This window comes from Lutjanus erythropterus, chromosome 3 (genome assembly GCF_056507025.1).
Source record: "Lutjanus erythropterus isolate fLutEry1 chromosome 3, fLutEry1.hap2, whole genome shotgun sequence".
Classification (NCBI taxonomy): Eukaryota; Metazoa; Chordata; class Actinopteri; order Lutjaniformes; family Lutjanidae; genus Lutjanus; species Lutjanus erythropterus.
The window spans coordinates 17,136,024-17,162,452 of NC_139319.1; the positions used below are offsets into that span (position 1 = coordinate 17,136,024).

The following is a 26,429-nucleotide window of genomic DNA, read 5'->3' on the forward strand; positions in this document are numbered from 1 at the left end:
TATAAATGTGTTGAATTCATTGTGTATGTAAATGCGTATAGAATCTCAATGGAAGAATTATCTATGATGAATTTTTAATGTTTGTAAAATTATTACTCCGTACATGCAGCATGGCATTTTATTATCGCACGTAAAAAGACAGACAAGGCATGAAACACAGTTAAAATTTTGTTTTTAATTTTCCTGCTGCATCCCTCTCTACCCGTGCACTGACCTCAGGATGGATGCAGGCTGCAGTTTCCCCATCACCAAGTTTAGTCGTCGGCTGTTTTGTCATTAACCGTGGTGTTAATGAAATTTCGGGCACACATCCTGAACGAGACTGTACACACTCCCCACCAAAATGTCCTAGAGACGGCACGAGACGGAGGCTGAATGTTAATTAGGAATCCAGTGAAGTTCCCTCGCTCAGCTTGAAGCCATCCTGAGGGGTCTGAACTCCCAAAAAGAGGTCCTCTTCCCAATTCAGATTCAAAAAGAGAAAGGAAATTGATGTTAGGGGGGGAAAAAAAAGCAAAAACTGCCTTCACCATTTTCTCTTTTTATGGGATGATTTTATTTCAGGCTTTTTAATTCACAACACAAATACACTCTATTTATTTGAATTCAGAAGAAGGCTTAAACAGAGAGATGAAAATGAGAGTGGACCTATGGTATTGAAAACAAGTTAATTTGTAAGCTCCTTAAGGACATGAAGCTTAATTAAGTGGTTCTTTTGAAGCTTTGATGCAGGCTGCTCCATCACCCCTCTGTCGATAGTATGATTTGTGTGTGTGTGTGTGTGTTTCTTTGCGTGTGTGTGCAAGCTTGTTCTGCTTTGGTGACAAGCAAAAGGGACGGCATTTGTCCCAGCAGTGTTTGTGGGTGTCTGACCGTATCAGCACGTCTTCATTTGAAGGCCCTCCTAATTGATTCGCCATCATTTAATTTTTTTTTTTTTCTCCTGTCTTTATTTATTTTTCCTTTACAGGCAGCTAGACAGTCCCAAATACCGCAAGATTCATATCATGAAAAACACAGAGACCATCCGGAAGATGGTAAGTGACACGGCCTTGAGCAAGAGCTCATTAAATCAGCATGCATGGGACAGCCAGGGTGTCGTTTTGCTGCAGAATAATTTGCTGTAGCTTGAGAAGTTGAGGTGGAGGGGGACAGTGTGAAAAAAAGTGACACCTTGATCAGCCCCCCTTCCCAGCACACACACACACACACACACACACACACACCCTCACACACACACACACACACACAGAAAAGTGATCCTTTTCTCTTATCAGAGCCCTTTCTGGAGAATCTGTGATCCAAAGAGTCTTGTCAGGACATGTTAGACCTTCATGGTCACAGCTACCTGTTACCTACCTCACAGATGGGGGCGCCTGCAGAAAGACAAAGAATACTTGAATTGAAAAAGAGGAAGAATATGCACTTTAGGGGTGTAAGAAAATATCGATACACTCAAGTATCGTGATTTTATGTTTTGTGACACTCGATTCTTTTCTTTTTATTAATGGTTTTACATGCAAAGATTTGTGGCAGTTCAGCAGTTTGACCCATGAGAACATAAACTGAGACAGGCAGAAGGAAACAAGATTATTTATCAATTATTGATCAAAATTAATCACCAACTATGTTGATGATTTATCCGTTTGAGTAATTTTCTAAGAAAAAAGGGCAAATTTCTCTAATTCCAGCTTCTCAAATGTGAATATTTTTAAATTTCTTTACTCCTCCAACTGGATATCTGGATATAAAACAAGACAGTTGAGGACATCACCTTGGGTCGATCAACATTTTATGAACCAAACAACTAAGCGACTAATCAAGAAAACAATCAACAGATTGATTGACAGTGAAAGTAATCATTAGTTGCAGCCCTAAGCAGATATCTTTCCTTTGCTCAGATTGTACAGAAAGTAGTACTGTGGTGTTGGATGGAACACGGACTGTGATAAATCCAAACACAGATCCCACGGCACTGACTGAAGTAAACTTTTAAACTCAGATTTATGTATATGCTGGTGTGCTCTTCTATGACAGTTTCCCCAGATTAGATTTAAATAATCAGAATTAGGGCTTGAACTAACAATTATTTTCACTGTTGTTTATTGTGTTGTTTTGTGTCAATTAATTGATTAGTTGTTTGGTCTGTAAAATGTCAGAAAATGGTCAAATACATGGTTGAAAAATCTGTTTCTCAGAGGCCACGATGATGTCATCAAATATTTTCTTTTGTTCATAATGATACTCAGTTTACTGTCATAGAGGAGTAAAGAAATCATAAAATGTTCACATTTAAGCAGCTTGAGTCAGAGAATTTTTACTTTCCTTTTCTTGAACATTACGCAAACTGATTAACTGATTAAGGTAACATCCTCAAATGTCTTCTTTTGTCCACAACCCAGCGATATTCAGTTTACTGTCTATAAATGAGTAAAAAAAACCCCAAACAGAATATATTCATATGTATGAAGCTAGAATCAGAGAATTTTTACTTTTCTTAAGAATTACTCAAACCAGTTAGTTGACTGTCAGAATAGTTGGCGATTAATTAAATAGTTGATAACTAATCGAGTAATCATTGCAGGTCTAATCGTAATATTATATACTGAGATACATATTGTATGTAGGGTTTTTCATTATTGGTTAATCTGGTGATTATTTTCTCAATGAGTTGTTTGTTCTATAAAATGTCAGAAAATAGCAAAAAATGTGGACCGGTGTTTCCTACAGCCCAGAATCACGCTTCTTTTTTTGTCCACAACCCAGTGATATTCAATTTACTGTCATAAAGGACAAAAGAAACTAGAATATATTCGCATTTGAGAAGCTGAAATCAGAGAACTTGAACATTTTTCTTAAAAAAATTAATCAAAGCAAATTATATTTTATCAAAATTGTTGATTTAATAATCAATTTATTGTTGCATAGCCCCAGATTCTTGCCAATCCACAGCAGCAGCAGTTTTAACGTGGAGATGATCGTGATGACACATGACCCAAAAAGTGAACATAATTCAGAACCATATTTCTAGCTTCCTCTTATGTCTCTTATTATACAATTACCCCAATAAACTTTTTTTCCACACGTACACCAGCCCTCTCCGGTCGCATTGTCACATCACATGCAACATGTTGCTGCTCTGTGCTCGGGGCTCGTTGCTCTCTGGCTGTCGCAGTCTGACCCTGCTGCTTGCAGGTCATCATTCTGGCTTTGAGGAGGAGTGTGGCTCCTCTTTGTTCCCCTTTCACTCCTGAATAGGATCCCCCTCAAACCAAACACTGGCTTTCTTCACAACAAGATCCATGTTGCCATCAGGCTTTACACCACAAACACTCCCGACCAACCCCTCCCCCTCCCCCCCGCCTGGGCCTTATTACGCAGCGCAGCACAGTTGAGTGGCGAGTGGCTCTGCATTGAGGCCTCTTGTATAAAACTCCCCCCCCCCTCTCTCTGTGGTCAAAGGCATAGAGGAACAGTTGGGGCGTCTCCTGTTTTGACACAGTCTGTATGTTCTTCTAATTGGTGCTAATTGGCACAGAGGGGCTCCATTGTTCCTCTGCATAATACGACCCTCCTCTCCAAGACGGGAAGAAAGGGCACAAACAAAAGGCAGAGGCAAAATAGGGCACGGGTTAAAGCGATCGACAGTGATATCATTACAGCATCCAAACAGGCGGGCCAACTTTGTGCTCTTATCACAAGCCTGATTTATTAACCCAAGCACGTTTAGAATTTATCATTTGCAGGATTTATTTATGTCTGTTAAAGCTCCGCATAGTTTTGATGCTGAGAAATTAAAAATTGCCTCATGTCACCTTTTTGCAAACGCACATTAAACTGTCACCTTTTAACCTTTTTTTTTTTTTTTTTTTTAAATCAGGAAAACTCCAAGACATGTACAGTAAAGGCCATCCATACCCGGGCTACCCAGGCTACATAATGATGAGCAACATGAACGACTCCTCCTACATGAACAATGGCTCCCTGTCGCCGCCCATGCCAAGAGCGGTAAGTACCGACTTTTTCTGTGCACTTGTGTGATACCATGATATGAAGTGTTTTTAGTGTAACAGTGAGCTTGAGCCCGTGAACCTGAGAACAAGCGTGTCGAAACCACTTTTTTGTCCGAGTCAGACAAAACAGAAATCATCTGAACAGCTCGGTTAGTAAAGAAATAAAAAGAAAGAATTTTCTGTGGCAATGATGAAAAACAAGTAAAAACAAACTTTGATCAGTCAGTTGACAGAAAATAAATTGATTGATTAAATTTAATTAGGGGTGAGAAAAATGACTCTTGAATCGGTGTTTTTTTTTTTCTTGGTATATTTGAGGCATGGAATTTTCTTTAGTGGTTTATGGTTTATGTTTTTTCACACCGTTAAAAGTTGATGCTGAAAGTCCTGGTCTGAAACTGTACTTTTGCTTTGTTTATTAACATGCAAGTTTGGGAGTGAAAGCAAAAACAAACATGGAGGATGATGATAGACCAGCAGAGATTTAACCTCAAGATCAGGCACAGTTTTTGGATATCATGAGCTGAAATTAGATGGCAAAAGTTGTTTGCAAAGTTTTGTCATGGTCATGCTACATATTCTGGTCATGTAATAGATCATGCAGAGGGAGGAAGGAGAAGGAGAGCAACCTGTTGCTCTACCTGCTACGCTGTCTCACTTTTAAAACATTGTTCTTATGATATTATGTCATTGGTGGTAGCGCTGCGCAATTAATCAAAATATTAGTTAAATCGCTGTATGTCTAAATCGTTCTTTTCAGTTAAAATGAAAATTTTGATGCAAAAATGATCATTCCTATTAATTGTGAATCATATCGCACTATATGTCAAAATAGCTGCAATATGAGTGTTTTTTACTATATCATGCGACCCTAAACAGCGGCATCAAGGTTGTTTTCAAGGTGGACCAACTAGAAATCACAGACATTTGCAATACTCAATCAAATCAGCACCGTATGGAAATTATAAGACGGACCCCAAGAGGATTAGCTGTTGCTACGGCTGCAGCTAACGGGGATCCTAATAAATAAAATGAAATTCTATAAGTTATTGCACAACGTGCTACTGTTTCTGGCCCTAATTTGATAGTTGATTTTGTTTGTAACTAATCAAGTAAGATCACAAACATCTACTGTTTTCAAACTTTTCAAATGTGAGCATTTGCGTATATTTCACTATTTCCAGTTATGATAAATTGAGCGCTTTGTTGTTCGGACTGTTGATTTAACAAAATAATAAATTTTGAAATGTTGCTCTTAGATGTGAAAACTTGTTAATGTCCATGTTATTTATGCAATTTTTTAGACATCAAACCCTTAATTGAATTAAGAAAATAGATTAGACTGCTAAGAAGATAGTCGTTAGTTGAGGTAAAAAAAAAAAATTCTTTAGCTTATATGGAGCTGTTTTCATGAGCCTCTTGATATTTATAACTTACCAAAGCTCTTGTGTCAAAACGCATGCAGTGGAGTTAATTATAAAATGAACATTTCATATTTACTAACTAGTTGCTTTGAATTCATCATCATAACAGCACATTTTTTTCTGAAATGTTAAAGTTTAATAAGAAAAGGACAACCATCAATGAGGGAAAAAAAAGTTACTGACCAGCAATTTAACTGTGAAATTATGAAATGGGGATTAAAATGAATAAAAGACAGCATTTAAGGTACAAGATCACATTTATTAACTAAAAATAATTTCTAGTGTTTGTAATGTTTAATGTTTGTGTTGTTGTTGTCCCTTGAAAACCATAACGTGACCCCTGGAAACCAAATGCCTGCCATACTTTCCAGAAGATTAGCATGAGATATATTCAGTATTTCTCATCTTGTTAAAATCTTAAGTGATGCATGTCTACATGACCCAAGTAAGCCCTCTAATTAGCCCAGCATGACAGAGGAGGAGGCCTGAAGGCAACCTCATGTCTCTGAGGCCGCCCTGCCTGCAGAGGAGTTTATAGTACCGTCCATGGGCGGGTGGCGTGTGCTGTCGCAGATATCGTCCCTGTTACGGTATTAATTTCAGGCCAGCTGCAGGTCTCTCACTGGCGGCTTCCTGTGTCTGTCCCGTTTGCAAATTTCTCCTCTCAAGACAGACATAAAACGCAGGGCACACCAGCAGCTGTCCACTCTAATCCTGTTTTGTCCATGTCTCTCTTAGTCTGGCTATGGTTTGGAGCCTTCATACGCTCACACATGGGTTGTTTGGGCTTCTGCAGTGCATACGAGTCAGTTTCATCATGCTAAAGTTGAGAAATGTGTTATTATAAGAATCCGAAGGCTTTCGGAGGCAGATGTGATTGTCGGGGGCAGATGCCACATGCTGCGTGTAAAGGAACTCCATTCACACGCAACTCCATTGCGGAATGATGTTAAAATTGCATTGCTCTCTGCTCTGCCAAAGTTGCAGAGGGGCGAAAGTATGTGACATTGTGGAGAAAACGTGATCCTGGTTACCTCATGGTTCACCCTGTTCAGTTTACTAACAGAACGGTTTATGAAATGTGGGATGTGACGCTTTCCAAATTCTCTTTTTATGGCTTGTTTTCTGGTCAATTTTATCAATTATTCCATCGTATACACCCCGAAAAACTCACCGAGCCCTGTATATGGAGACCAGCTGACTGTATGAGAGGAAATTACCCCTCACTTGCAGATGAATTAGGCCAGGCACTCGCTGCCAAAACTTTTAAAGCCCTGCTTTCATTTCATTTACCATGGCTGCTTTTTTTTTTCTTCTTTCGCCCAATTTTCCCCCTCGCCCTGTCTTCAATAAAACGGTAGTCATTTTATATACGTTTCTCTCACTTATCCAATAAAAACGAGCCAAGGCTTGGTGGAAGGATCACGGAACATGAGTCCTCTGGCTTTCTCACTGATGTCAGCTCGCTGCCTCCGCTGCTGCTGGCCACCGCAGCCACAGTATCTGCAGGCCTGGGATCGGTTTTCACTGAGATCAAAGGCACATTCTCTCTTTCATTCTCTTCCATCCCCCAGCCCCACCGCCGCCGCCCCCGATCCCAGTAGTTTAGATTGATTTCCATTGACCATGACATTCCTGCACATGCCGTCCAGTCATGATGGAGCTGTTGGGGAGTAGCAAGATGATTGTCAGCAGATTTTAGGGGCTTCTAGCTTGATAAGTCGCCTCCGCCACAAGAGCTGAGATCTCAGGACTCAGGAGGATGCCCTAATGGTGTTCAGTTGCATTATACATGTGGATTTAAAACAATGTTGACCACTTCAAAGACACACTGGTGTGTTACGGATAGCCTGATGTTTATGTAAACCTATAGCTGTTGTAGGATGTGGAGTCTGCGGGGCATCCTGAGCAGAGCATGGAGCGGGTCACGTGATGTTGTGATCCTGCTCTCCGAGGAGCAAAAAGGGCAGTTTGTTTACTGCACATGATGCTTGGAAAAATGATCCTCATGCTCACCCATTTTGGACTAATGTTATCCATCATCTTGTCTATTTATATGCACCCAGAAGAAGAAGAAATTAGGTTAAGTTGGCTGGTATATTTTAAGTGTATTAGTGATTAATATGACACCTCAGCTTATAAAGATATCTTTTTTTTTGGATCAGGTCTGTACTGAGAGACATAATAGTTTCTTGTTGTGCTAATATGTATTGATTTTACATATGACCTGCTGTTCGACTGTAGAAATCAACTACTCTTTATTTATTTTATTACAGTCATAATCGGACATAATATTGATTTTGAATTCAAACAAAACGACTCGATATGATTATAGTTCTTAATTTAATAGTTCCTTTTAATAGTTGACAAGTAATTGATTAGCTGGTTAATTGTTGCAACAAAACAAGACAACTGACATGATCTTGGCCTTTGGGAACCACTGATCAACGTTTTTCACCATTTTCTGGACCAAACAAGCAACTGATCATCAAGAAAAATAATCAACAGATCAACTGATAAATGAAAATAATCATTAGTTGCAGCCTGGAGTTTTGGTCGCAACCCAAAGATACTCAGTTTACTGTCATTTAGGGGTAAATAAACTAGAAAATATTCAGATTTGAGAGGATGAAATCAGAGAATTTGGACATTGTCTTTTCTTAAAAAGATATTATGATGATTATCAGAGTAGTTGGCAATTAATTTAATAGTTGACAACTAATAGATTAATTGGTGAACCGTTGCAGCTCTAGACATTTGCAAGACATTTGAGGACTTTTTGGGTTTCAGGAACCACTGAAAGACTTTGTTTTGTTTTTTTCACAATTTTTCTGATATTTTATAGACTAAGCATCCAGTCGATTAATCAAGTAAACGATCAATCAATAATGAACATAATCGTTAAAAACCCAGTAAATCATATATATCTTATCTAGAAGCTCTCCAGAAGAAATCTAGCAGTTATGTTTATTTTATTTTTTTTATCCTGACTAAAGAAATAATTAATGTAATTTAAATTATATTAAAGTTACAACAAACACCAAAAATAATCTGGTTTCTTAAATACAGAAGCAGACTGATGATCTATTCTGTCATCCTGATCAGGGTGAATGTTTCTGTCCTGGCAGCCTCCTACCTGATCATTTACACATCCATTAAATAATGTGAAGAGACTTGTCTTCAATGTAATGATTCATACATTCTGTCCTTATGAACTTTGGCCTTTGGAGTAAAAGAGTAGGAAGAAAATTATTATTAATCATGAAGGCTTCTGTGCCTTCATGATGGCTTGTATTGACAAATGAAGTTAATGTTTCTACAATATTTGGTCAGAATTATCATTATCAATAATACCCTATAATAGGATTGATGATAATGGTCGTAGAGTGTGATCTTCAAAGTGTTTAGGATGTCGTCAGTCCAGGTTTGATGTGTGGATGAAGGGAGTTATCTTTCAATAAGCGGTGCTACAGCCTCCTAAACTCCAGTGAAGATGTGAATATGACAGCTATAAGCCTGTGACTAATGATTGTTTTCATGGCTGATTGATCTGATGACTATTTTTTTGATTAATTGATTAGTTGTTTGGATTACAGAATGGTGAAAAATGTCGATCAGTGTTTCCCAAAGCCCAAGGTGACGCCCACAAATGTGTTGTTTTGTCCACAACCCAAAGATAACCAGAAAATATTTACATTTAAGATGCGGGAATCAGTTTTTTTGGGTTTTTTTAATGATTTGAACCAGTAAATTGTTGCTGATTATTTTAATAGTTGACAACTAATCGATTCATTGTAGCATCTCCAGACAGCTTTTAAAAGAAAGTTGACATGAATCTGATGGATTTTTAAATCTGTTCTCATTCTGTGTTGTTAAAACTCCTGTTTACATGCTCCTCTATAGGGTTAAATAAATCCTACGACCTCTGAGCTTGTGATATCCAACTGAAACCCTTTGAGTAAACTCATAAATGCATGGTTGACAAGATAAAGACACAGCAGCATGTTCGTAGTTCTGAGACGCTGATAGTGCAGAGATACAGTACAAGCTTTTTCACCTGACTGTGAAGATGTGTTGGTGATCTCCAGCTGTGTTTGAACAGTCTCATGGTCCGTGCAACAGCTTGAGGAGAGGCAACGGATAGAATCGCAGAATTTTTTTTTAAAGCTGAGTTTTGCTGCCGTGGTTGTGGTGGTGGTTTGGGAAGTGGGGGGGGGAGTAAAGAGAGCTCCCTCTCCTTTTGCCGTGCACTCTTTTTCCCTTTGGACCCTCAATTGCAGATCCTCATGGCGAGAAAGAGGGGGTGTGGAGGGGAGTGCAGCGCTGTACTTTCCTTTGATGTAGTGGGAACGTGACGGATCTGCTAGCCAGTGTCTCGCAGCGTGGAATCACTAACCCAGGCTTACCTAACGGGATTTGGTAGGACCGCTCTGGTGTCCCTCAGTGCCATGTGTGTCCTGAGCTCATGCCCTCAGCACTACCGTGGAAGATCCCTGTTAAAGAGAACACTACATTTACCAGCAGCCTCCCATGTCCACACATAATGTTCTAGATGGCAGCTTATGGCACCTTGTGTAGTTTTTTTTTTTTAAAAGTCTCACTATAGTGTGGACATGGTGTGTAAAGTTTACTACAGCTGTGTGCAGCATTTTGGCTTTAAGTAGCTGTACTCCATATGATCAACCTACTGTCAGTGTTAAAGGATAAATCTGTATTTATATATTTACTGCAATAAATCATAAACTGACCATGATATTTCATCAGTAAATGAGAAAACATGCTAAACTGAAATACTCACTTCTCTGACAATGATCCTACAGCCACCGTATTCTTTTGAAATTTCTGTTCCAGCCCATAATTTGTGTTGTTGTTTGCCTGTTTCACATCTATTAGAGTTCAAATTAATGCAGAATGTTTGCCAAATGAGTAAGTGTACGTTTGAGTTGAAAGAAATAATTTTTAGAAAGAGTAGCTGTTCATAATGGTTAAATTGAGGAATATGTTAATGGGATCTGGCAGGCAGCCACTGAACTCCAACTCCAGAGTGTGTATTTTAAGAGCAGTGGGATTTTGTTTTATAGATAATGGGCTTTGCTTTACACTGACAGACAAATGACATTTATAAGCAGCTGATGAACATACAGCAGAGGACTCATCAATGCATGTTATTGTCGATTTATAATGTTGCGCTTGTCCTGCCTGAGCTTCCTCAAGTCTGGGGAGGAAGGGGTGGCAGGAAACGACTCCTCTCAGCCACAGACCCTATATTAAATAGGAATTCAACCTATTTAATATACCGTCTATAACTCCAACTTACTATTTGGACTGCAGTACTCATTTTTGGATGCGCAATTGCTACGTTTTGCTCCTTTAAGTACAGTACTATCTCTGTCTATTTTAGTCTAAAAATAAAAATATAGTAACTGTCAAAAGACAGAAGTCTAATTGTCTCATTTTATGTCGTATACACCAAATCAGTAATGTTGTATCAAAGAGTCACGCTGACATTGATGTCATCTGCTGTGCAGTGCTATCAAATGGTGAAATATGTGAGTACACATGAAGGACAGCAGCAGCACCAGGGACCTCACACAGAAGAAACACTCAGCGTCTCAGACTCTTTGTAGTGCCGCCGGGTCGTGGTGTTTTATAAACAGCACCATTAACGCCAAGGTTTCTCCTCGTCCTCCGCTGCGTGGTGATGCTGGTTGACACATTTACTCCATATGCACGGCGCTAATGACGCCATGTGGTTGCAATCACCTTATCAGTGTGTTTCATCTTGTTAAATGGAGCACAGCAGAGCGATTGTCTACCAGGACCGGGAAGTTTCTGGCTGATTTTATTTTTCTTGGTGATGTGAGTGTAAGGATTATTTTCATTATTGATTAATTAAGTCTATAAAATGCCAAAAAAATATATGTTAAGTGCTCATTAATTTCCCAAAGTCAAAAGTGATGTCTTCGAATGGCTTCATATGTCCAGCTAAGTCCAAACCCCAAAGGTAAAGAAAGAGAAAAGCTGTAAATCCTCACATTTAAGAAGCTTGAATCAGCAAATGTTTGACATTTTTGCTTGAAAAATGACTAAAACGATTAATCGATTATCAAAATAGTTGGCAACTACAACTGTAAAGGGTGGTCCACACCCAGAACCGTAACAATACCTATAAAAATATCTTTTAAAAATAGTTTTAACTCAAGTGGATGGCGAAGTCTAGACTGCTGCTTTATAGCCTTGGTGTGGCCTTTAGATTAATTGACTAGTAGTTGCAACTCTAGTTTATATGCTCAAACAGACATAACGCAATCAAATGACTTGTATTTCATCTACACTATTTTAACACATTACAACTTACACATCTAATTTAAGGCAGTATAATTACATTAAGTATTAGTATTTATTGCAACAAGCAGTATATATTAGTGCTACAATGATTAGTTGATCAAAAACAATTACTTGCCAACAATCAATTATCAGTTAATCATTTCCGTCAAATTTCAAACAAAAATTAGCTGGTTCCAGCTTCTTAAATGTGAGATCCTGCTGCTTGTCTTTGTCATATATGACAGTAAATGCAATCTGAAGACGTCACTTCGGGCTCTGGAAAATTCTAAGCATTTTTTGACATTTAAAGAATGAATTGTGAAGATTAATCGATAATGAAAATAATCTTTAGTCGCGGCCCTGTTTGTGTTTTATCTGTTATTTTAACACATTAAAACTGACACACCAATTTTAAGGCTGTGTAATAACATCAAAAAACAGAGCAAGCAGTTGCTATAATGAGAACCTTCTGACGGCTTTCTGTTAGTGTGATTTATTTCTTTTTTAATGATTGACGCAGATGAAAGGCGGCTATAGACAAAGTTAAAATCATTAAGTGTTCAAAGTGCTGAAAATGTGTGTTTCTATATGTGTGTCTGAGGACAGCGTCATGGTCATAAGCATGACATGCAGGCGTCGTACACTTAACCCCAGTTGATGTTTATTTTCGGCATGTGTTCCTGCTCAAAGCGAAGCACTCATAGATGATGACACTTTCTTCGCTCCCCATCCTCCCACTGAATTGGATGAAGCTTAACCAATCAAGCTGTGCTGCCTGGAGCCAGCCAGTCAGGCTTCCATGGACAGACAGAAAGACCACTGCTCGAGCCCACAGCACCTGCTCGGAGGGCTTCACTCTTCACCAGCAGCCTGCCCGCTGATCTCCAGGGGTCAGTGCAGGGCCTCGCCAAGGTTTTCCCTCATGCCCAATTCTGTTTGAATGGCCTGGGTGTGGACTTCCTGTAAGGGCGGATCAGAAATGGAGACTAGAGGGCGGTGTGCATTTTTATTTTGTTGATTTATTGTGCAACTGTTGTAAGTGTTGGTGATGTCATGACTCTGGATAGTTAAATGGGATAATGGATGAAGAGGTTTTTGCTTCAGTGCAGAATGATTAAATGTAATAAAAAAAATAAAAAAAAATCAGAGCACTTCTCCAAGATAATCCATCCACCTGACAGGCGTGACACACAGAGATTCTGATTAAACAGCAGAGTTATTGCACAGATGTGTCCTGGACTGGTCACACTAAAGGGCCACTCTAAAATGTGCACTTTAATCTTGAAAAATAGCATTTATTAGGTACTGAACTGTGGCTATTTGACATAGGGCTATATGTTCCAATTTTTTCCCAGGAGGACAAAGTTATGACCACCCTATACTCTGCCTGTGATTGGCTAATGCTTATTGCCCAGGTTAGGCACGAGGAGTGATTGGTTAGGTATCAGGGTGGAGCATGCCATTTCCCTCCTGGAAAAAAGGTATCTCTAGCCTTGATTAAACAGCATGATTATTGCACAATCAAAGGCCAAGCTAAAATGTGCAGTTTTATCTTGGCTACACATACCGATTATTTTTCCAAGGAGGGCAAAATCATCACCCACTCTACTCTGCCTCTGACCGACTTAACCTGACATCCTTATCTTAACCCTAACCAGTCACTCCTCAAACCTAACCAACCCAACCAACAAAGGCAGCTAGTATTAGCCGATCAGAGGTGGGTCACGACCATGCCCTTCTGGGAAAATAGATATCTGTAGCCCTAAATAAAATAGCCATGGTTTAGTGCCTAATAATAACTGTCTTTCTTCAAGATAAAAACTGCGCATTTTAGAGTGGCCTTTTCTTGTGACCAGTCCAAGACACACCTGTGCAATAATCCTGCTGTTTAATCAGCATCTCTATGTGCCACGTGGACGGATTGGCAAAGAAACAGTGCTCACAAACAGGGATATTAACAAATTTGCAAACAAAACTCGGAGAAGTAAACTTGAGAGAAATAAACCTTTTCTTTTTGCCCAGAAAAGGTCTGAGATCTTTTACCTCAACTCAGGAAAAACGGCAGCAAAATCAAAAAATGTTGTCTTATATTTTTGCTCACTATACATTTAAAAATCAAGCTTTCATACTAGTGTTATAGTTGTTGTTTGTTATCTAAAAATGCGTTTAATTTCCCCCTACAGCAAAAGTTTCGCTTAATTGACTGGGTCACTCTTTAGGCCATGATTGAAGCTTGACAGAAGTCCCTCATAGCTGATCACAGTACCTCACTGTTGCCTGATACAGCCATAAAACGAGTAAAAACATGAATAGCTTTATTGACTTCATCCTGACAGCTTGTAGGTCTATATAGAGGCGAGCAGTGTTCCAGCTAGTAAACTGCAGCAAAGGGAACAATAGGACCACAGGAGTGAAACATGGGTGCAAATCCTGCCGGCTGTGTCCAGACTTCAGAGGAGCTCAAACAGCCCTCACTTTGTCCGGCTAAGAAATAGAGCTATGATCAATAGCTGCTCTGTTGTATGAAGTTGGTCAGTCTCTGGCGCGCTCTCGCCCTCCCTCCCTTCTCTTTGCTGTTTCATATTTTTCAGAAGCTCATTATTTCTTTCTGCTGTGGGTGTGAGTGCTAAAGAGGCTCACATGCAATGTGTATCTGACAGCGCTGAAATATTAATGGTCCCCAGTGTAGGAGGTTGGTATAGGGCCTGCATAGTTACAGTACAAAGGGTGCCTTCTCGCCACCAGGCTTTATTAGCCAAGCTGTTAAATGAATAGATGGATATAGCTTGCACTCTTTCTTCATGCCTCCTTTTGTGTTTTTGCGCTAAACATCAAACCGCTTTCCCTTCGTCTGACAATTTCCAACACATATACTAAACGGGTGTTTCGGCGGAGACTTGCACACATGCACGAGTGTAAGAGCTACGCCGCTGAGCCTTCTGTGGGAGGACAAAGAGGAGGGCTTTGCTATCAGTTCATTTTGTGTGGTCTTGGCCATAAAAAACACCCTGTTCTTTGACTGTGAAAAAAGCCTGTCTTTAATTTTTGGGAAACCCATAAAAGTTTGTCGCTCCTTTCATATCGGCTGCAGAATTGAAAACAAATGCTACATTCTCCCCTCCTCTCCTTTGAACTGGCCAATTATGGAGTTGTGAAAATAAAAATCAGTCTGTAGATCTCTTTACCCCCTCTCTTTTCTTTCCTTCCTTCTCTTTCCTCCCCCCTTCTCTTTCTCTCTTTTTCTTCCTCAGTCACTTTCTTTTTTTTCTCCTCCCCCCTTGTTTTTGAAGAAACCGAGGGGGATCACTGATGTCAAAGTCAAAACCAAGAGCATTAAGAAAACTGGCGAAATGCAATACAGCTGCAATCCGACATGACGCTAGAAAATAGGGCTGAGGAGCAGAAAGCCTCTCTCCCGTATTCCCAGGGCGCGCAACTGCTCCCGGCCTTGGCTTTGATCTCTTCAAAGCCTCCTGCCTCCTACTAGATGGAGAGTCTTGGCTGCCGCTCGTGAGCGCTGGAGAGAGGCAGGGAGGGAGGTGGGGGTGTTTTTTTGGAGAGGGGGGGGTAGCCGTCGTCTTTTCCTTTCCAGGGCTGAAATCAATCACAGTGCCGAGGCAATTATGTGTAATACAACCCCAGCCAGATTAGTGACTCTTGTTACCTGAGCGACCGGAGCTCTGTAATCTGTGAGACACACCGGCCTCACCGGCAAAAGGAGTAGCCAGGAGCAGGCGAGGGCACTTGAGGGAAAGGAGGGGACGGAGGGGATGGAGGGGCGAGGTGCTGAAAAGCAGGCTGCCATGCTGCCGTCCAGCAGAGCAGAAAATCAGAGCACAATGGAGTGATTACACTTGCAGATGTAGCCATATTTATGACGAGGTGGATAGAGAGAGCAGAAAGAGTGACGAGCGCTGATTGCCATGGAGCTCACTAGTTAGTGTGCTAACGAGCCAGGTCCCTTTTGTGTTAAAACATGTGCGTAATGTCACCTCCACTGCGCTCCCAGTCCTCCCCCACCATCCGCCGCCCTGTCCCCCCTCCAGTGCCATATCTCTATCCCTCATGCCCTCCACAGTCAGCTCCGAAATGCAAGCTTGGCCAAGGCTCCTGCCCCAGGCGCCCAATTTACTATGGCTGGAGAAAAACTCAGTGGCCCCAAGTCACAGAGGAAAACAGCAGAGCTGAATGCTGCTCTTTCCCCGCTGCTGCAGTTCGTCTGATCTGTGCAACTGTTTCAGTGTCTTAACACACAGCAGTGTAACAATTTACACCCTTCTGCTTTTTTATGTGGCTTAGTGAGGAGATTTATCCCAATTATGTTTGCTCCTAGTTTAGGCAAATCTAGAACGTGGTAGGAGTTTGATGCTCATGACTAATACCACCTAGCGTACGTTATGAGATTATTTATTTGTATGACTTTTTTTTTTTTTAAGCCTGTGATATTTTAGTGGGGATTTTTAGAAACAATTAATTGGAGGTTGGGTAGAGGACAGCTGGAAAAATTCAGATTCACATTATTGGTATTTAATTGGAAATATCTGATTGCCTGAGCTTTGATTCCTCCCCTGTGCTCCGTCTGTAAGCACTGATGTCACAGGGATGAGAACAAGGCTTTGTTTTTTTCCTCAGCAGTCACTTGATGCAGGATGATGAAACCCACAAAGATATCTAGCAAGAATGTGTTTGTTCATCTGATGAGCTCGCCTTGTGCTCCATGTTTCTTTTGATCATCGGACCGCTTGGTTGGTGATGGAAGGCACTTATTTTCCTCGTGGGATGTACACATTGAATAAATTAGATATACCGTCCTGTTATAATAGCTCATAGTTGATCAGGAACTTGATGTCTGCGATAGTTTTAACAAGGCAGGCTGACAGGGAAGTGGAGCTGACTCTAAAAATATAAAGGTCACGCTGAATGGATTATGTGGCATCAATGGAGCCACCGTCCAGCTCAGCAGGAGCCCTTAAATCCACTAGCAGCCATAACCCTCGGCTCAGGGGCCAGGTGATGCTTTTCATGTCCTCCAATGGAGAGACATCACAGAGGCCTCCTCCACTTTGAGCTGCCCGTCATCAAACAATGCATCAAAACATCAAATCAATCCACCCCCACTATATCCCTATCTCTCAAGATGAAAGATGGGGGAGAAACGTAAGTGCCCACTGTGTCCCGCACCGCAAATCTACATTTTTTACTTTTCCTATTGCAGACAGTGACACTCCCTCCACATACTGTATGACTGCAATGATACAGTGACAAAGCTGGGTATGACTTTTATCTGAAAAGTTCAACGTGGTTACATGATCTCGCTTGGATTTTTTATGAAGGGATGAAAACAGGTTATTATACTATTAAAGTTTAGTCCACACCAACCTTGTTTACCCCCTTGGTGTGTTTTGTTGGGATTGGTGTGAATGTTGGATTTGAGTTCTGGTCTGGACCAAAGCCGCTGTCAAGTGGTTCGTCTGCTGATATGCAAATAAACACCAACATGAACAGAACCTGCCTGTGCTCCATGATGTACAGGTAGAAACTGGGCGGTTTGTTGCTTATTTTACGTCTGTGACCAATAATCAAACCAGATTTACACCACATGATTTACAGTTTCTGAATTGTTTTAGCCTTTGTGGATGCGAAGCCATTTGGAAAATTGAACCGATCCTTCCTTTGGATCGATTCAGGAACCAGACCTTTAGGTGTGAACCTGTCCTAGGATTACTACATCCTACCCTACTGTGGTGGATATTGGTAATTCAAGCTGTCTTAAAGCCATAGAATCTGCTGCCTACGATTGCAAGCATGAGTGAACATGACTGTATGCAACTTGAACAGAACATTCAACAGAATATTAGCTTGTCACAAGGGGACAAAGTTTCATTTAATGATTCAGATGTGGATTGTAGAAACCTCTCACAAATATCTGAATAGCTTAAGACTTCCGCTCTCATTACATAAAATGTAATGTCCTAAATTTTACTATGTCCTGCTGTGGTTTGTTAAGATTTGAAGAAGGGGTAGGCAGTTTATTTTTGGCGTCAGTGGAGAAAAGTTTGTTAATTACCTTAAGCATAATGTAATTCAAGTGGGGTGAGAAAAATCAAGACTTCTACTCCTCACTTTGGCTCTGTTTTAAGGTTTAGGTTTTAGGAGACTTGACCAATCACAGGTCTGTAAGATAGTTGATTCTTAGGTCTTACTCCCAAAATATTAGTATTTTACAACCTGGGAATTAGACTTAACAATCAATCTTCCTTGAGACACCAATCCAAAGGTTTATAGATATTCATTTGTTGTTTCCAAGGGTAATTTTCACATTTGCTGGAATTTGCAGTCTAGAAATATTAAAGGTGATACATTCGCACTGCTTGTTTTATCTGACCTACAATTTACTGTGATACATGAAAAGAAAGACATTCAATCCCCACATTTGACTGTTTGGCAGCTAATTGAATCTAAAATTGCTCTTTTTAATAGAGGAAAGAGATTATATTGAAACATATGCACAGTCCACTATGAATAAATCCAGCTAAGAGCTGAATTACCATCATGGTGTGTTCATTGAGGGGCTTATCATTCAGATTTGTGGCATCAGGTGCATGAGTGTGCCCTATAATGTTGCTGTAACCATATGCCCTAAGCCTAAGGAGTCCCTTTTGTGCTCCAGAAATTCACTATTACCATTTCTTTAGAGGTATCAAGGGATAAGCAGACGTTGTCCGTTGCCATGTTGTACATGGTCATTGTTTTGTTTGTGTTAAAGCCCACAAAACCCTGCCACAAAGCTAATTGACGAGGCGGAGTTTTCATGTGACCGTTCAGATCCTTGGAGAGGTTCTTGAAGTGTTCCCTGCGTCTGTGGGGATGGAGAAAAGCCATTTGTTCGGAGGGGATCAGATTTGAATAGCTTTGTGCTTTTCATTCAGATCTTAACAGGGGCGTGTGCGCCCGGCTAGAAAGGAGCCCTAAAATGTGTGGTTTGATTAATGACTAATTCCAGGCTGAAAGGCAGTTGTTGGTAGTCTTTACCAGTTAATCCCTTAAAACGTGGAATCACACCCAAACAGTGGGCTGCTGGTATTGTTGCATGGTCCATAATGTGAATAAGCTGAAAGGTTTGCAATGTGATCCACAGCCATGAATGCTTTACTGTGGCTTGAACCTTGCCTCATTATAACCAGAACCTTAACAGTCATATAAACCTGTAACATAATTAAAAACAGAGCTTTGTCTGGGTGCTTCTTTAAATATGTAAAAAGCTCTTTTTGGAAGTAAAAGGAGGCACAACGTGAACGCCATCAAGCACAATGGTTCACTGAGGTGAAAAGAGCATTGATCATGTGACTACAGGGTCAAAAGTTCAGAACACAGGTGTCATGACACCTGGGGCAACAGGGCATCTTGTGACCTGGGGTTTTCAAAACATTACATAACCTACATATTAACCCTGGCTCCAGAAATGTAGTCTGTTTACACAATTCAGCCATTTTTCTGTGAGTTTTATTTTTGTTCCATTGAGTCGTCAATGGTACTGGCTCACTAACCCATCAATATTTTTATTCTTTCTATTCTTACACATTCTGGTGGTGGGTGTGCATCTGTCTGAGTGAAATACAGAAGGAAAACTAGGTCAATACTCTCTACAGCTCAGGCAGAAGCAGCTCTCATTCAAATCACCTCCCCATCCACATTTTCCTGGTGTGTGCGCCATTGAAAACCTTCCCCGCAAACACGGCAGCTCCTCCACAGCCTGCTGCTGTCTGCCTACGGTACGTCCAGCTCTCCCTGGCTAGCTTGCAATGCTAATATTTACCCCTTCCTTTCTGTTGGATGTAATGTGCAATGTTGCATTGGCGCTAGCTCAGGCTTAGGGAGAAGTGTACTGTCTCTAGCTCTCGTCTCCACAGGTAGAGACACACAAAGACCCCCACCAGACTCTATTTTCCCCCTCAACGCTGAGCTCCCAAATCCAAACTGACAGCCATTCATGCCCAGAATACCTGGGCGAAAGCTGAGGGGGGGAAACACTATCTAGGTGTAGCAGGCAAATCCGCTCTTGTTCGACGGATCTATGAAGCTCCTGCATAAGGCAACTCATCAGCACTTTTCCCCCATTCTGCACTGCATTTTCTCTCCCTCTTTCTCCCAGTCTCTGGTATTGTGCGCAGGCTAAGGTTTTAGCGCGCTTGCCACACAAAGTTAGCTTGTGCTGCGATTTTATTTGTGTACATCTCTCAGGGCCTGCGAGTGTTGTTGTTGAATGTGGATGTTGGCACCACCGCGCTGCCTGGCATGAATGTAGCTACTCAGCAGACCAGAGCTGGCTTCTAATGATAAATCATGCAGTGTGTTAATGCAGCAGCAGAGTTGCTATAAATAGTCGCTGGAGAGGGATGCCAATTGATTCAGGAAGAAAAATAAAATGTACATTTTCTGCTCGCGGTCAGTTTTAAAAGCTGATTTTCAAACATAGAGCCCCAACATTAATTTTCTCCCTGGCTTGAAACACACAGCTGATGAGGTAAATGAGGCGATGACGCGGCTAAACGCTTTATCACTCTGATTTTAATATAGTCGCACCTCCTTTACACCTAGCATTATAATATGTCTCATATCCAGATTGGGTCTAACCTGATTACATTTATACCTGGTGTTAATGTGTCCACATTTAGATCCGATCAGGATCAGTGTTGCCAGCTCTTTCACACTGAAAGTAGCAGCCAGTAAGAGCTCATAAGGTTGTTAAAAGTCACCAGATGACATTATGTGTTAATTTGCATGTTTATGATGTCATTGCACAACTATTTGCATAAAGTATGTGTTGGTTGCAATGTAGGAGAGATCACTAGTCATTTAGCAGGTAGACAGAGAGCTCTAATGCCAAAACATTACAAACTCACTGCAGCAACATTGTGTATTTCAAGTAAAAATGTTATGCAAAGAAAAGGAGACAATCAAACAAACTATTTGAATTTTTGGAAATCAACTATTTAACATTATATTTCCAGATTTGTTTTCTTTTACAGCAGAACTTCTTGGAGTTCATATAAGAACACCCTAATCCAGAGATCCAGAGAGACAGAATGAAGGAGAAACTCAGACTAACTATTTAGATCCAAATGACACGGGGCTCAACAATAAGGATTGGCTGCTTCCCAGGGGCAAATAAAATGCCATGTTGGGCTATTAAGTCTAAACTACTTTGATAATCAATTAATTGTTAAAGTAATTTCTGATGCAAAATAGCACAAAATGCTGTTTTCAGCCTCTCAAATATTGAGATCTACAGCTTTTTGTCGTTTATGATCATATTAAACTGAATATCTTTGGGTTTCAGACTCACAAAACAAGACATTTAAAGACATTCCCTTGGACTTTGAAAGACTGGGATGGACATTTTTCACTATTTTTTGACATTTTATAGACTTTGCAGCTCCAGATTAAACATGACAATTAAGTTTAGTCTTTGTATTTAATAACTGCTAATAAAACCACTTGTCTGACCAGGCAAGTGAAAAAAAATAATAATAATGTTGAACTCTGCTATTGGAGCATCCTGACTGAGAGATCCAGAGAGAAAGACTGAGAGAAGCTCACTTGCACTTTGAGAAGTTCCACTGCAGAGAAAGTTACAGATGGAGATCGTAAATGAAGTCATAGCAGTGAGTGACTGGTGTGCTTCCTGCCAAACACTCCACACTGACCGCCTACATACGGCGCAAAATTAGAGGGAGACCCCGGTGCTATTGGCAGAAAAGGTCGCTAAATTTGTTGGAAGTCACATTTTAAAAATAAAATCGTTTAGAGGGTTTGAAAAATCACGGAATCTAGGGACAAAGTCACGAAGTTGGCAATACCTGAGTTTCATGCGATTGTGTACTTCTGTCAACATACTTTCTGTGTGTAGATTGAAAACGCAAGTGTATTTACACTTGTGGTTAATGCAGTCACAATGTGTTCCTGAGGCAGTTTGTCCATTCAGATCACAATCTGTCCTCTTTACACTTATACTTTTATGTGGTCAAGCACTGTCCAGTTGCAATACTGTCACCCAGGACACAAACCTTTTTATGTCAAGGGCCCCTACAGTAGATGCACATTAGACAACGTACCCCAATTATAAAAGTTAAACTATTCTATTACTTTATTTTCTGGGGACCCCTATGACTCACTCAAGGATAATTGCACCAGATAGCGGTGTTTTATATCTGTTTTGTGCCACCAGTGCTGAGAAATGACACAATTCTGCAGGACTGGTGTCATCTAAGGTTTTGTTGATGTTTTCAGTTTACATGCCTCCGTAGATCCAAGGCGAGTGCTGGTGCTACAGCGAGCAGCCATGTTCTTTGTGGGGGTATATATGCCTAGTGGGTGCTGGAGTGTGTGTGCGGTCTGTCTTTTGTGTATGTGTTTGCGTGTGCGCTCGCAGGCCTGCTGACAGTGGCACTTCAGCAGAATGTTTGCCCTTTCCTCAGTCCTTTGATGTGACCAGGTCCTGCTGTGATAATGAGCCCTGTGCCCCGCCGCAAGGTGAACATCCTGCAGTTCGCCCAGGGCTCTGCCAGAGCAGCGGCCCAACCCCCACCACACCTCCACCGCACACACACACTCTCTCTGCAAACACAGCAGTGGAGGAGCCGACCTCCACTCAGCACTGATCAACTTCCACACAGTGTTTGGATAGTGTGAACACGATGACAATCCTTCATGTGGCATAGAAACATTTCAAGCCCAAAATCTACACCTGTAATTATGCACACAGTCGGCTGAATATGGTGATCAATATCAAGATCTCTCCAAGATACCAATATATTATAAAGTAATTATGTAGATAATTAAATTTAATTTTAAAGCATGTAATTGGTAAGCCTGTTGACATTCTATATTTTTCCTTCTTTTAACAAATCCCACGAAAAGTCCAGAAGCAACAATGACTTGATTGTGCTGATAAGTATTGTCTATATTTCCAAAAGCCTAAAGTATCTTATTCCATTGTGCCTTAGATTGTCCAAAAACAATTAAAAACACATCAGTGAACCAAACCAGAAGCCCAAACGCCAAACCAGCAGCAAACCAAACCTTTGCACTGGGTGACACGTTCCTCATTAACAATGGACTTGAGTACTATAGTTTATTCGAAGTCCAAAGTGCACTGTCCCACTGGCGTACCACATATATTAATTTACTGCTTAAGGTATTCCCTGGGAACTGTTTACCTTTTCTAAAAACTTCAGGGACCAGCAGTTTTAGGAAATTAATTAGCGAGAGCCACAGAAAGACGTTTCAAAACAAAGTATTGAGGGATGGACTAATAAGTTGCTGGCTTTGGTCTTTTCATGTGCTTTGTTAGAATACCATCAGCTTCATCCTTTAAGACTCTAATATGTAAAATTTATGCGTTTACAATGCAGAGAAATTTGTAATTTATTCAAGGTACCAGTGTCCTGCTAGGTAGTTGCTGTATGTTTTGGGAAAACGCGAGGTATATCAGAGAGTGAGGCGGAAAGACAGCGCATGTGACTTAACGTAACGTGAATACAATTTCAGTGTTGCCTCCTCCATGAACATGACATGTCATGACTGAGAGATTTTCATCAGCTATGGTGGCTGTTTAAAAGTAAGACAACATCAAACTTTGTCTTCTGTTATTGTTTTAATGAGGAAAGAGACCCCAGGTGCCAGAATTTAGATATTGTGCAACTGTAGCTGTGTTTCCACCCAAAGTGCCTGAAAACTTTAGTACCAGGAATTTACAAGGAACTAAAATGTTCCTTCATTTTGTTGTCATTTAAAAACTGCGAACATTTGGCAAATTAGTCCAAGGATGTATAAAAAACTGATGGCTGTTTTTACACATCATTTTTCCCTGAAAAAAAGAGAACGCCATACAAAGCGTCAGACAGGCATCATTAATCACTTTCTCGTAGGTCTGTCTGTCATATGTTTTCTTCTATAACTTCTTGTTGACATGTCAAAGCACAATGAACAAAAAACAAACTGTTTTGCGGATGTGGATTTAAAAAAAAAATGGTGGCTGAAATAAAATGCTGCAAGTACTCGACCAGTAAAAAATGTTCAGTGGCGCAAGCCACACCCCCAAAGTCCCTGTACTGTTGGGAAAGGGGATGTAAAATAATTTTCCTGGAATTTAATTTAGACCCTGGTCCCTGCGGTGGAAACACACTTGAGTTCCTCCAAAGGTTCCTGGTCCCTGGGGAAAGTTCCTGCAGTGGAAACACAGATTATGCACAGCTGGTATGTATTAGGCTCCATCAGAGAAAAATGTTCACGTATATAAAACTAAAGCCTTAATAACGATTCCTTTAGTTGCAATTTGCATGAAAACTGCTAAGGCAACATTTAGTTATTTTGTCAGATTTTCTGTGATTCTCAGTCATTTATGATAGTAAATGAAAAGTCTTTGGGTTTAAGACTGTTGGTTGGACAAAAGAAGCAACTTGAAGATGCCACTTTGAGCTGTAGGAAATCGTGAGGAGCAGTTTTCATAATTTTTTTATCCACTAAACAGTCATAAAAATGATCAGCAGATAAAACGATGAAGAAAATAGTTGTAGCCCTACATACATTATTGAACTCTTTCCCAATCTTATACTGCAGCTTCTTTTTCTCTTTAAACCTTCATGACCTCTTGTGTGACCTTTTTTTTTTTTTTTTTTTAAAGCTTTAGCTCTTTAAAAACAGGCTGGCTGCTGTCATTACTTCACTCTTTCTACTTAACTCACTCACTGTACTGTAACAGGGAAGAAAACAGCAACTGGATCATCTCTAATGTTCTGTTGCTCTTCCTCAGTTTTTTTTTAATAGCTCCACGACATATAGAAATTAAGAGTTTGAACACTTTAAGAAGCGGATAAAGTCTTTTCATCTGGGGCAGGCATATTTCACACAAATTATCTTCTTTGCACGTTCAGAATGTCAGTATGAGAGCTAGCGTGATTGGTTTGCTTGGAGCACACGCGCTTCATGCCAACTGAAGGATGATGGGTAATCCACCTCGTCCTATTCAGTTGTGCTCGGTGGCGGCGGCGGTGGGAAAGAAGACAGTCAGCTGTTAATAGCTCCTTTGTGTTCACATGTAGCATGTATGTGTTAAATTCATTAAACGCGTGGTTTTTGCGGTCTCTGATCACCATGTACCGTGACCATATTTTACAGCTATGTGCCTTTGAGTTGGTGGGTTTTTTGTGTGTGTGTGAATTCCATGTTTATGCAGTGGCATGTGTCGGTCATGTGTGTTAATGTGAACGTTTGCTTGTGCGTTTGTGTGGGCGTTACGGTGATATTTAGAGGACAGCGTGACAAGTTTCCTCGCATGATAGAAATGTACTGCTACTAAATACCATAACATTGCACATGTGGTACTGCATGTAGCCTATTTATGCTATCTAAGGAATTCACCAAACACCATTCTGCTTCAAGTTTGTGATATCCTTTTATACCTTTTTGTATTTTTCCCCATTTTTACCAGCTGGCCTCGGCCTTCAGTGTCACTGCTCCTCTTCAACTTTTGCACTCTTGACTAGCACGCAGGATTTATGATTGAAACGAGAAGGAGGAGGGAGAGAAAGAGAGATTGGGGTGCGTCACAGATGTAAATTTCTCTCCAGGGCAGGCTTTTCCTGTTATTCGTAGCCTCCTCCACTCCTGTCCCTGTGGTTGGCTTCGCTTGTTCGTCTCATTACCCCGGGCGCGTGGCGCTCCTTCGCTTGCTGGCGGCCCGGCTTTCTTCTCCATTAATTGGGTTTCGTTACATTAAGCCCCCTGGCCAAGGGGCCATCCTGCCAATAAAACATTCCATTTTTAGCTCTCCACTCAAAGCTGGTGGGGTTCAACCCGCTCTGCGAATGGTAATTGGTTATTTATTTAAGCTTCCTCAGGTTGGTCTCCACTGGTTTTGGTAAAGAGGGAGGAGGGGAGGTACAGTCCCTTTTTCTTTCCTGTGCTGTGAAGCTACTACACTGTAAAATTAAACTATTTTTTTAACTTATAAAAGTTAGTATCCAGCAGCCTTAAATTTATAAGTTGACTAAATTTAAGTAGCAAGTTGAGGTAATTTTGTAATGATACAAAACAAATGAACTTTATGTTAATTCAGTTGTTCTTGAGAAAACATGTTCAATAATCTTGAAAATACATATTTTTCTTTAAATGGCACTCAGCTTTAGGGGCTCAAAGCACCAAAAAATTTAGCAAGATTCAACACCAGTGTCTCTTTCCTGAAATCATGACATGGTTAATCCACTGACCTTGTTGTGAGCAGTGTCATGTAGGAACTATTTTCTTTCTATGGTGGAATCTACTGAAACTACTTTCTTTCTACTAGAGAGAAAGTTGTTCTTACATGAAACTGCTCACAAGGTCTGTAGATAACTGGGTCATGATTTCTGTAAAGAGACACTGGTGTTGAATTTTACAAGCATATTTTTTTTTAGTGCTTTGAGCGCCACAAGCAGAGTGCATCTTAGTTCCATCATAATTGAGAGAAAGGAGACATTTTTACAGCTCTCCAAAACTCTCCAACTTACACAAAAACAGGTTAGATTGATAAATAAATAGCACTATCAGAAACTCTATGTAATATATATTCATTCAACACAAACCTTTAAAGTCAAAATACTTCAGGTTAGAAGAACTCATGTTT

At 40.5% G+C, this 26,429-nt stretch overlaps 1 protein-coding gene across 6 annotated transcripts in view; it reads left to right on the plus strand.

Moving 5' to 3' along the window:
• lef1 (lymphoid enhancer-binding factor 1) overlaps window positions 1–26,429 on the plus strand; it is a 66,792-nt gene that overhangs the window by 2,558 nt on the left and 37,805 nt on the right. For all 6 annotated transcript variants that reach the window (XM_084715225.1, XM_084715224.1, XM_084715223.1 and 3 more), the window contains exons 2-3: window positions 971–1,037; window positions 3,881–4,008. In XM_084715225.1, the coding sequence (XP_084571351.1) occupies window positions 971–1,037; window positions 3,881–4,008 (195 nt within the window). The remainder of the gene's footprint in view (window positions 1–970; window positions 1,038–3,880; window positions 4,009–26,429) is intronic.